General features: G+C 35.6%; 3 protein-coding genes across 6 annotated transcripts; 1 reads left to right on the top strand and 2 right to left on the bottom strand.

Moving 5' to 3' along the window:
* LOC107622563 (putative pentatricopeptide repeat-containing protein At1g12700, mitochondrial) lies at positions 225 to 3,408 on the bottom strand. 4 transcript variants are annotated; one of them, XM_021113946.1, is made up of 4 exons: positions 3,335 to 3,395; positions 3,129 to 3,174; positions 2,071 to 2,241; positions 225 to 1,639 (listed from the first exon to the last, which is right to left on the bottom strand). In XM_021113946.1, exons 3-4 carry the CDS (start codon positions 2,126 to 2,128, stop codon positions 1,188 to 1,190), a joined length of 510 nt encoding a protein of 169 aa, XP_020969605.1. In that variant the 5' UTR covers positions 2,129 to 2,241; positions 3,129 to 3,174; positions 3,335 to 3,395; the 3' UTR covers positions 225 to 1,187. The 4 variants fall into 4 exon arrangements, 3 of the variants coding, with proteins under 3 accessions (XP_020969605.1, XP_020969604.1, XP_020969603.1); XR_002356086.1 differs by having other exon boundaries at positions 1,576 to 1,754; positions 2,071 to 2,330; positions 3,335 to 3,349; XM_021113945.1 differs by lacking the exon at positions 3,129 to 3,174 and having other exon boundaries at positions 2,071 to 2,330; positions 3,335 to 3,408.
* LOC107622562 (mannosyl-oligosaccharide 1,2-alpha-mannosidase MNS3) lies at positions 3,594 to 7,069 on the top strand (the record flags this gene model as incomplete). The annotated part of the gene is given in 5 exon segments (XM_016324507.2): positions 3,594 to 4,552; positions 4,752 to 5,013; positions 5,812 to 6,009; positions 6,170 to 6,318; positions 6,415 to 7,069. Coding segments are annotated over 5 exon segments (1,818 nt in total), but the record flags the coding sequence as incomplete, so codon positions are not given.
* Positions 6,806 to 10,528, bottom strand: LOC107622561 (potassium channel KAT3). Its single transcript, XM_016324506.2, has 10 exons — positions 9,834 to 10,528; positions 9,360 to 9,731; positions 9,219 to 9,276; positions 8,827 to 9,144; positions 8,506 to 8,745; positions 8,310 to 8,408; positions 8,197 to 8,229; positions 7,927 to 8,112; positions 7,333 to 7,852; positions 6,806 to 7,205 (listed from the first exon to the last, which is right to left on the bottom strand). Exons 1-10 carry the CDS (start codon positions 10,010 to 10,012, stop codon positions 7,072 to 7,074), a joined length of 2,139 nt encoding a protein of 712 aa, XP_016179992.1. The 5' UTR covers positions 10,013 to 10,528; the 3' UTR covers positions 6,806 to 7,071.

The raw sequence follows: 13,607 nt of genomic DNA, 5'->3' as shown, positions 1-13,607 counted from the left end.
TAAAATACATATTTATTTTCCTGTAATATTTTCTATGGTTTTGGTTTTTAATGTTATTAAATGAAAATACGTTCTGTTATAATATAAAGTAATTTTAAATTATTTAATCTAAATTTAAAAATATATTAGCAAATACTATATTAAATACAAATATTCTTATATCATAAGTTTTAACTTGTTCCATAAAATTCCATATGAATAAAGCTTAAAACGAAGCAGATGACTAGAGTAAAGTAATGCATAACCTTCTCAAGAAGGAAAATTTTGCTGTGGCCAATTTGAAAACAAAAAGCAGCATGGAAGTCTCATCAAATCCTCAATTCAAATATAGAACTAAGAGGTTTTATTGATATATTCAAACAATTTTCTGCATAAATTCTTGAAAAACATTCTCTCCTTTGTGCGTAGAGAGGTAATCTACAAGCAACTCCATGGTTGTAGCATTTGCTGCAAAACCTTTGTCTTTCATAATCTGAAAATATTTTATTGACTTCAGAGGCCAGAGCAGCATTTCGTCGTAGTAATCCTTGGATGAAGACATTATACGTGCAGCTATCTGGCAAGCAGCCATGCTCTTCCATATTCATCAGCAACTCTTCAGCATCAATCAGAAGTCCTTCCCTACATAGACCTTGGTTTCAAGCCTTTTGCTGGAAGATAAGAGAAGAGTTCACACGCATCATTCAGTTTTCCAGCACGGCACATCCCATCGAGCACCACATTGTAAATTTCAATATTAAGATCCAAATTATTCTTCTCAATTTCTCGAAATAATGATATTGCATCCGAAGACAAGTGACATTTGAATAGGCCATCCAATATAGTGGCACAGCTCGATAGATTAGGATATTGACCAAATTTGTGCATTGTAAAAAACAATTCTTTAGCAGCTAACGGTTTACCCACTTTGGATAAGAGTATTCCAAGTCACAACATCCAGCTTTAAACCTTTATTGATCATTTCATCCAAGAGATAAATAGCCTTATTAATCCTTTTGATCTTGCACCACCCATGGATTAATGAGGCATAAGTGTTAACGTTTGGTAGGCATCCCTTGTGAACCATCAAATCAAATACTTTCATGGCCTCCTCCATTTGATTTTGGAAACAATAACCAGCAATCATTGAGTGATAGGTGACAACGTTAGGCTCTTCTCCCATTCGAACCATTTGACCAAGTATGGCTCTAGGCTCTAGCACTTGAAATCTTTCCCTCTTTACAAAGAGCATCCATTAAAATAGTAAAAGTATGTGTATCCGGCATAATTCCCTTTTGCTTTCTCTCGCTCAGTAAAGATGCAGCCTCCTGCCATCTGCTGAAAGTACACAGCCCTTGAATCAAGCAATTGTAAGTGATAGTACTGGGTTGTATACCTTTCGTTGTCATTTCGGAGAATAGACTCAGAGCCTCAGATACCAGCCCATCCTTGCAAAGACTATCCACAATTGCGTTATAACCTGCAACATCAACACTTGGTTTGCAGTTTCTTGTTTCCGTCTTCCTTAGAATGGCAATGGCAGCAGGGGTGTTGCCCATCTTGCACAATCCATTTATAATTGTTCCAATCGTGTGGGCGTCGGGTTGATATCCCATGTTATTCATGTGGTCAACAATCCAAATAGCATAATCCACATTGCCTTCAATACAAAGACCATTAACAATGGTGGTAAATGTGACCACATTGGGCTCCAAACCGATTTTGAACATCATCCCCACCCCACCACAGAGAAGGCAAAGGGAGTGTGATTCAAACTGCACAGACAATTGACAACAATATTGAGTGTACAGATATTAGATTTGAGTTCTAAGGAGAAAAAGTGTTTGATTAACGAAATGGCAGCTGTGTAATGCTTCATCTTAACAATAGAGCTAAACAATAAATTAAAGTCCTTCACAGATGGCAAAGGGTTTACGGAAACCATCTTGTGAAAGAGATGCAAAGCAGAATCAAGGTTTTGGAGATTCCTAATAGAATATAGGAGATGGGGTCTGTCTTTGATGGCATCAATATCAGTGGTATAAGAGAGAGTAATGGGAAAAAGGAAGGGGTTGGGATGAGAAAGAGTACCAAATTGAGATTGGTGCCGAAAGAAGCGCAGAGAAGCTGTTGTTGATGAACGCAACATCAATGATGAGTGAGCACAGCAGCTACACTTGCCGCAAGGGTATGAAATTCAATTGAGTCTTGTGAGCATAGCTTGACATCCACCGCTGAGTCCACTTCAATCTTCACATTCAGCTTTACGCTCATCACTCAGTTAAACAATTCACAACCCTAATATGATTTCTTTTGGAAAAATAAAATCCCGTTCAAGAAGGAAACCATAGCTGTAAGTAATTGAGAATATTTGTCAAACTCAGCACCAAGACATATAACAAGTATACATATAGAGCAATACCAAACAATCCAATTCTCAATTCCATGAATCATAAACAAAAGGGTGTCTAAAATATCCACAAAATCAATCAAATTCAGCATTAAAAAATATCAAAAACCAAATTTTGCAGTTAAACAAAATAAAGTAAAGATGGGATTCATACTCAAATTCCCCTTAATCTTAAACCATGTCTCAGCACATACTTTGTGAGCAGCAACAAAATCATCTTTACAAGCACAACCCAATTCAATTGAAACACCAGACTCAGAACTATCACTCTCCAAACCTATGTGACAAATTCTACAATCCCTCTCCACTTTGTGATTAGTATTATTATTAATATTATTAATAATATTAACATTGCCAACTAATAAATGGATATTGAAGCTTTAAACTTTATTTAACAACAAGCTGTAACATGGCTCAAATAACAAATTAACCAATTTAATTAATACACAACTCCAAACACAGCAAGTAATCTGCTTCATACACTCCTCAAAAGCAGTCCCAAATCATTTGCAATAACAGTGAACTATGCTTCATAAACTACTCAAATTATCAAAATCAGAAACATGAAACACACTATTTAGAATCTACAGAGGCATACCAATTTCAAGAAATGCATAATTGGCGCAATTTATCAAGCATGGCAAAGCTAAGTTCTCAAAGAAAAATTTTAATTGAACACAAAAACACAGCACAACGGTCGACAGAGCACAACAGTGAAGAAGACATAAAACAGGCATACCCCACGTGCAACACTTAGTTTCAAAGGATTCAAACCCCATCACCTTCTGCAGATGAATTATCAGAATCATTACCAATGGAGTAATTTACAGTAAAAACAGCAAGATTCACAGATTAATTAACACTTATTCAACAATTATTCAACCCATAACAAGTCCACAGATTAACTAACAACAATTATTCAACAATTATTATTAAAAAAAATACCTAGAAGCTAGAAACCCTAGAACAGAGCAGAGCAGATCCTAAGCAAGAGGGAGACAAGGGCACGACCATAAGATAGTGGAGAATTTAGTTGTATCTTGATCACTGCACTGATGTTCTGTATATGAGGAATTTTGGTCTTGAGACATAAAAGGTATCGAGAGAGGAAAAACTAGTTATTCTTACCTGTCTTTTACTAAAATGTGAAAAAAAAAAAAGGAAAAAGAAAAGCACACTTATTTATCGTGTCTTGATTTTCCAGGTCATTACTCAGAGCTTTCTCACCAGTAACCGAAAGCGGGATTGTTTTAGCTGTAGTACTGGAAAGTTTTTGCTTCTGTTACTGATCTTTGGTGTAGCATATCTTATGCTGACACATACAAGTCCTGGTGACGTAGTTTCTAAGGATCAAACAATAGGAAATAGAAACAGGGAAGGTATCAGTATTACTAATGGTGCTGGTAGATTGAAGAAGTTATGGAGACGGGCTCCAAGGCTTCCTCCTCGGTTACCACCTGATGCTAAAGGGACTAATAATGGTATTGGTCATGCAACTGAAAATCGAGATGCCAGAACAATGTGGATTACCAGGAAACAAAAGGTCAAAGATGCTTTTATTCATGCTTGGTCTGGCTACAAAAAATATGCAATGGGTCACGATGAACTTATGCCACTGAGCCACCATGGAACTGATGGATTAGGGGGATTAGGTGCTACAGTAGTGGATGCTCTTGATACAGCTATGATAATGGGCATTGATGAAGTTGTTGCCGAAGCAGGAACCTGGATTGAAGAAAACCTTTCTGATAGAATTAGCAAAAAGGGCCAAGTAAATTTATTTGAAACCACAATACGGGTTCTGGGTGGCCTATTAAGTGCATACCATCTAAGTGGTGGGGAAAAGGGAATGAACATAACTCATGCAGGACCTAAACCTGCTGTTTATCTAGAAACTGCTAAGAATTTGGCTGACCGTCTGCTATCTGCTTTTACAGCCAGTCCAACAGCAATTCCATTTAGTGATGTTATTTTGCATGACTCTTCAGGCCGTGCAGCTCCTGGTGGATTGAGTAGCACAGCAGAAGTTTCCACTTTACAGCTAGAGTTTAATTATCTCAGTTCTGTATCTGGTGATCAGAAATATAGTTTGGAGGCAATGAAAGTCATGGATCACATAAAGACTCTTCCAAAGACTGAAGGACTAGTTCCCATCTATATTAGGTAAGGAATCTCGTATGATTTAATTGGAGTATTCAGCCATCAGTTTTAACTTGGGGTCATTTTTGATAAATCTTTAAAACTGTCTTGTGCTCAATTAATCGATTGCTTAATCAACTTTTTCACTCACTATCATGCTGATGCTCAGATGCTAGTATGTTGTCCTGCATTTTCTTATTATATTTCTCATATGTAAATGCAGCCCTCATTCTGGTCAATTCAGTGGAGAAAATTACAGATTGGGATCCCGTGGTGACAGTTACTATGAGTACTTACTTAAAGTTTGGCTTCAGAGTGGAGCTAGCAGAGATAGTAATACATCGTATCTATATGATATGTATAAGGAAGCAATGAACGGCGTTAGACATCTTCTTGTTCGGAAAACAATTCCAAATGGATTAGTTTTTATTGGCGAATTGCCGTATGGATTAAATGGTGATTTCAGCCCAAAAATGGATCATCTGGTATGCTGTACCTCCTAATTATGAATCTTGGCATTGCATGAAATCTTTTTAGCAAGTTAGTTGCTTGAAAATTCCATTCAGTAGAAACAGTGCCAATTTGTTGAGTTATTGGGCTAAATGTCGGCCAATGAACCAGCTATTTAGATGACACTGATGAAATATAGATTGACTTCTATTAAATGTTATTGATTTGTAATTGGTGGACTTGAGGTGTCAAATTCATTTCTCCCCCTCTGGAGTTATGATATGCCCATCCTGTGGTACTCTAAGTTATCAAACAAAATTAGACAGTCAATGCCCTTGCACTTTGCCTTTATCTAGCATACACAGTATATTAAATGCCTGCTTCATGCTAAGATATGCTTTTTTGTGTCCTTGGTAAAATTTGTTCCACAAACAACTTAAATTTCTGCCGAGTTTGTTTTATGTACAAGGAACAGTATTTGTTTCAAGTACTTCCGTATAGGCATTCCTGTTTTCACATCTGTCAGATGATGATTTCATAATTGTCGAACGAATTTGAATAAAGAAAAATGAGCCTATGTAGTAGTGTTACATAAGAATTCTAGGAAATTAGATGGTCACAACCGTGATTGGCTGAACTGTGCGATATTGTGATTGGTCCAAGATATTGGCATTTACATTAGCAGTATTACTTAAGAGCCATAAGATAGGTTATTCTATGACTTTAATGCTCTTGAAAATGTCTTTCAGCCAAGCATTTTAACCAGTTGTAAATGAGTGTATGTGTTGACATTGTCCTAATAACGTTTATGTAAATTAATGCAACCAATCCAGGTGTGTTTCTTATCTGGTACTCTTGCACTGGGTGCCACCAAAGGCCTCACAAAAGAACAAGCAATGAAAAACAACATGCTTAACTTTGAAGATCTGGAGAATATGAAGCTTGCAGAAGATCTGGCTAAAACATGCTTTGAGATGTATGCAGTAACTTCTACTGGTCTGGCTCCTGAAATTGCTTACTTTCATACTGAGGTTTGTGAGACTATTGTGGCACTTTGAATTGTTTATTTGGTAAACCGTTCAAAAGTATATTCTGCTCTGCTCCCTGGGGCCGTATATGCATATTATTTGTTTTCTTGCATTATTATATAGCAAGAATGGAGACTTGACATGTAGCATCTGTTTTATATAGGAGTATTCTGAACAAGATCTTGATGGAGGGAATAAGAGCTCAGAATACGTGAATGACATTATAATAAAACCTGCTGATCGTCATAATCTCTTGAGACCTGAGACTGTGGAGTCATTGTTTGTTTTATACCGCATTACTGAAGATCCAAAGTATGATCCCCCTCCTTCTCTTATGTCTAAGGTTGATTTATATTTTCATTTGTTGCGGTAATAATAATTTTCTTAAATATATATTTTGTCTTACAGATACCGCGAATGGGGTTGGCAAATCTTTGAAGCTTTTGAGAAATACACAAAGGTCGATACTGGTGGTTATTGTTCTCTGGATGACGTAACTAGTATTCCTCCGCATAAAAGAGACAAAATGGAGACTTTCTTTCTAGGAGAAACACTCAAGTACTTATACTTGCTTTTTTCGGACAGCTCTCTCATTCCATTGGATAAGTTCGTCTTTAACACGGAGGCACATCCTATACCGATCAAGTTGAAGAGTTAAGTTTTATTTGTCAATAGCATTCATTAGGCAGAGTTTTCAGAAATCCAGACTGCGGCAACGCAAAAGTGAGATGATTCGTTTAAGGTTACCCAGGCATCTCTTTTGGCTGAGCGAGAGCACTTCTGGTTGTAAAGGCATTCATTACTGCGAAATACTGTTTGATTGAATCGTGAAGTACATTGGCAAACACATTACAGGGACAGTCACTTGATTATATGACTTGGTTTTCTTGGACTAGTAACTACCCCTATCTTAAATTATTAAATGAGATTGTAAAGTTTTGTTTCCACCATCATAAACAAAGAGCCTATGTTGTAATTGAATTGTATCATTTTTTCCAATTTGATTATGACATTACATTAGCTTTCCTAAAGGTACAACCTACCATTGCTTGTGCACTGCTAATATCATAATGTCAAATTTTCACTATCACTACAAAGAAAGAAGAGATGATCCCCATCTCTAATGACGTTTGTGTCGTCTATCTCTGCATTCTTTTCATTAATTACTTTTGTAGGTTTCAAGCCTCCAAATTTTTCACCTGCAGTTTTCCAAGTTAATAGTTATAACGTTGTATTGAGAATATTGCATTACTGATTTATGAATGTAACAAAAGAAACTGAAAAGCAGAAGGCAGCTATAATAGGTTGATAATTAAATATACTTACCAGCAATGTTGAGCAGCTCTTCCAATGATTCAGGAAGGATGATCAACTTTCCGTACTGTCCCTGTGGGTTAGTTTTGCACCCGCTTAGCAAGTGGATTGTGACTCTCTTCTTCATGAACCCAGAAGCATCTTTACTTTTGTTCATGGTTGAGTCATTCCTATCAAGGTTAAGTATTTCTGGCTCCACAACCTGTATTCTATATTCTCCTGAAGATTTCATCTCTTTTTCACAAGTCACTATTTGGTCAGAGATGCTCTTGCTTTTGAGCTGTTGCACTGGAACTTTTGGGGTATTTGCATTTGCGTCTCTCTCAAGCAGAATTTCAACCATGTCTTGATCATCTCTTTTGCCATCTTCAGCACTGATTGAATGATGATCATCCTGCAAATTGGCCTCAGAAGCCGTACATGTGCGGGAAAATCTGCCTCTTTTGTTGCCTCCGTGAAGCAGTTTCTGAAGAAACAATCTAGGATCCGCACTCGGATATTCCAAGCCTGGCTCTTGATGCCCCTTTGACCTCTGTCAAGCAATGATTGAACGTTGTAATAGCAGGGAGAGGGATATGCCAAATGCCATAAATGAATTGTAATTACCATGAAGAGGTTATCCGTTATGATCTGTGCATCTCTGGGATTTGCATGCAAAACATTGGTGAGTGATGTTCTGTTGAGTCTTAGAATTTGAGAAAGCTCTGTGGTCCGAACTGTGAAAGGCTGAGGTACATGATATAATGCACCAATCTCACCAAACGTATCTACTGCAAATACTTTCCTAAAGAGCTGAAATGATAACAATTCATGTTCAGTTCTAATTTGATTGGGGGGAAACAAATGAAACACTAATGTTTGAATAGCATGACATACTTGTTCTTGGCCATCCACGTATTGAACAAGATCCTGCAACAATAGAAAAGCCTCAGTAAGCATTCTCTGACATGCGTGCACTCATAGCTTCATCGATTCTTTATGTAACTCACCACTGCCCCTGAAACCAGAACGTACAAGTCTGTAGATGATTCGGTTTGCAGTACCACATCTTCCCTGGGTGGGAAATACTCAGCTTCCATTTCTGAAACCTGTTATTTATTTATTTAAGGAGTTTGTTACTGTTGTGTGACAAAGCTGAAGAAGAAATTATTATTATTATTATTATTATTATTATTATCATATTACCAGTTGGAAAAGGAAGTCATGGGAGACTCCTTTGAAGAGGTAGACCCTTTGCACAACTGGAAAGAACAGATGGTGTGCAATGCTTGAACGAATCGCCCTTGGCAGATCATTCAGTGTTTCTTGCTGCTTCAATGCTTCTGTCTTGAACTTCAAGCATATGTGTGACAACATCTGATCCTGTATCCGTGGTGGAAGATGGTTTCTGGAAGCGAACTCAGTGGCTGCTCTCACTGTATCTCTCTGTGCCATTCAAACCAGAATTGATTGACTAGAACTGAATGAAAAGAAGAAGAAGAAGATTAGTGGAGAAGAGAAGCATACGAAGTTTCTGGTGCGGCTGGTCCAGTGAACAACTAGGTTGGTCATGTTTCCAATGATGTATGATGTTAAACCCAAGTTGAAGAGCATGTAGAAGATATCAAACAGCATCTCTCTGGTGTTCTCTGCATGCAAATCTCCATAGCCGGTGGTTGTAAGAGTGACAATGGACCAGTACATTGCAGTCACATATCTGTCCCAGAGGCTTTCTTCTTTGAAATCCGGGTACGTGGCGCCAATCCAGGTTCTCTTTGAATCCGGGTACTTATCTGCAATCAGATAGTTGAAGCAGCCGGCACAATGTACTGCGAACAATGTTACCTGAAACAGTGTGAAATGAATTGAGTTTGTTGAAGTGAAAGAAGGTAGAGATGAAGGATGGATGAATGGCTTACAGCAATAAGCTTTGTGCACCTTGTCCAGAAGTAGTTGAAGCGAATGTCCTTTTCGAGTCTGAAAGCAAAAAAGAATGAGGTGGAAGGAAGTATGAGGTGCAAGTAGAAGTAGTTGGTGTGGTAGAGACTAGAGAGGTGAACCTGGCAAAAAGAGAGCTGACTCGTCTGAGCCTCCATAATCGAAGCATGTTAAGGACTTTGAAACCAATCTCACTGCTGTGGTTTGTGAAGAGGAGGGTGATTGGCTGGAATGGTGCTGTGGAGCATACATCAAAGGCAAACCAGGTAGATATGTACCTGATTGCAATTTTCTTTGGATCATCAACCAGAAGATATGAGTGGCTGTCTAAGTAGGCCACGAAGAATGTGAGGACGATGTCAACTGCGAAGAAGCCATTCACTATGTTATCTATGATGAATAGCGTGTCTTGCTTGTAAGTCAGAAACGCGAACTCAAAGGGACAAATCCAGGCTGAGTAAACCACTAGAACAACCAGTAACATCTCCCAAGCCCTGCCATAATACATACATAACAACATACATCAAGCTAAGCTTTACTCTCGAATTGGATTGGATTGGATTGGAATGGAAGACATAAGGTACTGGAACAGGTACCTATAACGTGGGTCGAAAGGCGAAACTATGTATTTTCGAAGGCGAGTTTCCTGGTTTATTCTTGCTCCAAGAGATGGTAAGAGGTCATTGTTCAAGAAGCTGCTGTGTGAGAAACTTGGCATTTGGAATTCATCCATCCAGAACCTCTGGAAGAAGTTCTTGGCACAGGAAAGCGACATGTTTGTCAAGCAATTGATTGAGTCTTGAATGAAACCTTTTGGTTATATGCCCACATATTTATACTGACCCTGCCCTTTGTTGACTCTATGACTTATGATAATGCAAAGCAAACAAGGTAAAAACGTTGTAGCAAGTGGCAGACAAAGAGGGTTTTCTACAAATTTAAAGAAGCTGCAAATGATGTTTCTAGCTGCATATGAAATAGTAACATGTGTAGTGATTAGTGAAGCACGGGATATTGCAAATGGTTACTGTAAAGTTTGGATTTGAAGAGGGTGTTTGACACCTGGACCAATAAACATTCAAGTGATATGTTATCTATAAGCCACCTTGTAATGCAGTGGTTAGTTATTAAGTCAGTTGTTGTTAGTTGTTCTTCTCATCCAATAAATGAGCATGTGAAAGACATAGTCTGATATGTGAGTAGTAGTATAAATACAATGGTCCCGTGCGTATGAGTATCTTACAAGAATCTTTTCCAAGAGATAATGGATGCAAGAACTGAACCCCACTTGCTTTGGGGGGATACCATACAAAACAGAATTTTTTTTCCTTTCTTATAAAGCTCAAAATCCTGCACTGCATCTAATTTCCTCCACAATTACCAACTAATTTAAATAATAAAAGATGCTCATTGCAATCTTTGTTACTCACAAAACTATATAGTATATCATATGATTTTTCTTACCTCTATACTCTGTGGTCCATGTTCCAAGTTTCCTCCGCTAGCCTCAAGCTCAGGGCTCAGAGCAACACTTATTTGTCACTTAATTGTAGCAAATCACAAATCTTAGAACTTGTCTGGGTGAGCTTCTAAGAAAAGATCTTTTTTTGAGATATCTTTTTTTAAAAAATCTTATAGAAAAGTAAAGGTAATTTTATGTTTGGGTATCTCATGTAAAAAGATCTTTTTATGATCTTGTTTAAGTGAGCTTCTGAGAAAATATCTTTTTTCAAGTTATCTTTTTTTAAAAGATCTTATGGAAAAGTAAAAGTAATTTTATGTTCGGGTATTTCATGCAAAAAAATCTTTTTATTTATCAATTATGTTTTGGTATAACAATATAAAAATGCTTTTTTATTTATTTATTACATGAAAAATATTTTTTCTTTTTTTAAGAAAAAAAGATCTTTTAGAAAAAGATGTAAATTATATCTTCTCAAAAAAGATGTTTTTTTTTTCTAGTATTTTTACTTGTACTACTAGAAATTTATCAAACGCTAAAAAATAAAATAAAAAAAAAGATTTTTTTTATCAAAATAATGTTAAATTGATTTTTTTTTTGACATAATTTTTTTTTACCAAAGATAGGAGACTTGAACCCGCAATATTTTAATTGAATATGAGGAGATTATGCCATTTGAGTTATAACTCATTGGCTATTATCCGACATAATTTTAATTTCAATAAAGAGTTAAATTTAATAGAATATTAAAATGCATATTTTCTTTCTTTGGAAAAATTAGGTGGTAGTGGGGACCTTTTTCTTTTTGTCCTTGTTATTAATAATATCATAAGACAGAGTCGACAGTAAAAGAAGTAGTAGCATCGTAGTAGTGTCAATAATCATGCAACACCATTAATAATATATGGAAATGAAGTTTATGGATCAAAGTTTATAATTAAGAGGTGAGGTTAGTAGAAACATGAAACATGCAAGTTGAGGGTTGTCCATGGTAGCAGCAATAAGTTGCAAGAGTTGCCCCACTACCTATCGTGGAATGCATGGTATCCAGATAGATAGATAGATGAAGAACACACAGTTACAATTGTCCATGATCATCACGTGCTCACTGCTTTCATCTTCTTGAATAATTCATCAGATTAATTACCAAATTCTTGCAATTCATTTTGTGGTTAATAAGGAAAACCGTGGGGAACTCTTGATCATGGTTTGTTTCTAGTTTGGTAAGGACGTAGGGTTACCCTAATCATGATTCTCGTGAATATCACAACATTATGCAAAAGATAAAGTATTCAAAGGATGTTAACATTACACGGACTAATAAAATATTATTATTAGGGTTTTCTTAAAAATTCTTATAATAATTAGGCAGTGAAATATATCACCTGCCAACCCTTGGGTAATGTTGTATTTTTTTTAGGAAAAATATAGGTAACTAACAACATTTTTGAATAATGTATGAATAATGTGAATTAATAGGGTTAAGAGAGTAAATTAATCTTAAATTTAATTAGTAGCATTAAATTAGGGTGTAGTATATTTTTATTTGATTGGTGGTTGTTCATGTTGTTCAAGATGGTCATTGTTTACTAAGCACTCCAAGAAAAAGTGTAGGAAAATAATGAGAATACTAAACAATGTGAACAATAGATATATTAGATGTTCAATTTAATAGGTATGCAGATGATTATGTTAATTAATTATTCTTAAGTGGATAGTTATTTTTTTTATTTGATTTACTCATGCACAGTTAACAATGGCTGCAATTTACTAAGTGTGTAGATAATTATCTTAATGTTAAAATTTAAAAAATAATTTGAGAGTGGAGTATTTTCTTACTTTGTTGGGTCAATTTTAATATTCATTGTTCACATTATTTAAAAAAATTATTGTCTACCTAATAAAACCGTTTTTTTTTTTCGAAGTTTGTGGTTCAATTAGCTTATTATTCATCAAAAGTTGCCAACATTTAAAGCAAAAACCAAAAAGTGTAATGGGGCACGTGAATTTTGTGAAAATAAAAATGAAATAGAAGATCACAACTCATTAAGTTTCTGGTTGTTGGGTTGGTTGTGTTTTTTTAATCAAGTCAAACCCATTTTGTAATCAATTTCATGAACGAATATTCAAGGCTTCCCAAGAAACTTGCTTTTGGAAAAGTAAGAGAAATATCTGACTGTTTTATCGTTAAATAACTATTAAGAAACAATAATACCAAAAAGAAGATATAATTAAAGGCAAAAATTGCCACAAGACTAATGGAGTAATGGACTGTTTTCTCAAAGAAATGAAGATGGACTAATGCGTAGAAATTACTTTAATTTGTTCCTATATAAGAAAAGAAGCAGTAAGGTCAATAAGTTATAGCTCAAATGGCATAGTCTTCTCATATTCAATTAAGAGATTGTGAATTTGAGTCTCATATCTTTAGTTTAAAAAAAAAAAAAAGAGTAAGCGCATAGGATCCAAATCCAATCCTTAATAAGCATTTGCCTTTGGTATCAATTGGGGCTCACTTACGTTGGTTCTTGAAAGTTGAAATGACACATAATTAGCATTTGCATATGGTATCAAATGGGGCTCACTATCAATGCAATTCGCCACGACCTCCCATTTCATATTTCAGTATATGATGCACTTCATTTGCTTAAAAAGGAATCCCGTTCCAGTTGAATGATTTTTTGATAGTTAAGTTCCATTATAATATAAGGTCCTATTTTAATATCACAGATAATATATAAGGCAGAGGTTATGTTCTTTTCACATAACATGCAAGTATGTAAAAGAATTAATTTATTAATTTTTTATTATTTGTTTTCCTATTTTTATTTATGTTAAATATTATTATATATAAAAATTTAATACTATAATTATATAACAATTAAAGTTTTTTATAAGAGATAATCTT

Source organism: Arachis ipaensis, chromosome B10 (assembly GCF_000816755.2).
Source record: "Arachis ipaensis cultivar K30076 chromosome B10, Araip1.1, whole genome shotgun sequence".
NCBI lineage: Eukaryota > Viridiplantae > Streptophyta > Magnoliopsida > Fabales > Fabaceae > Arachis > Arachis ipaensis.
This window is presented reverse-complemented; position numbering and strand designations above follow the sequence as displayed.

What these genes read in the sequence shown, in the direction of transcription:
- LOC107622563 (XM_021113944.1), bottom strand. Translation starts at nt 1,712, where the DNA reads ATGATGTTCAAAATCGGTTTGGAGCCCAATGTGGTCACATTTACCACC.
- LOC107622561 (XM_016324506.2), bottom strand. Translation starts at nt 10,012, where the DNA reads ATGTCGCTTTCCTGTGCCAAGAACTTCTTCCAGAGGTTCTGGATGGAT. An exon ending in GGTGCACAAAGCTTATTGCT is followed by an intron (nt 9,145 to 9,218) that starts GTAAGCCATTCA and finishes ACACTGTTTCAG; the next exon opens with GTAACATTGTTCGCAGTACA. An exon ending in AGAGCTGCTCAACATTGCTG is followed by an intron (nt 7,206 to 7,332) that starts GTAAGTATATTT and finishes GGAAAACTGCAG; the next exon opens with GTGAAAAATTTGGAGGCTTG.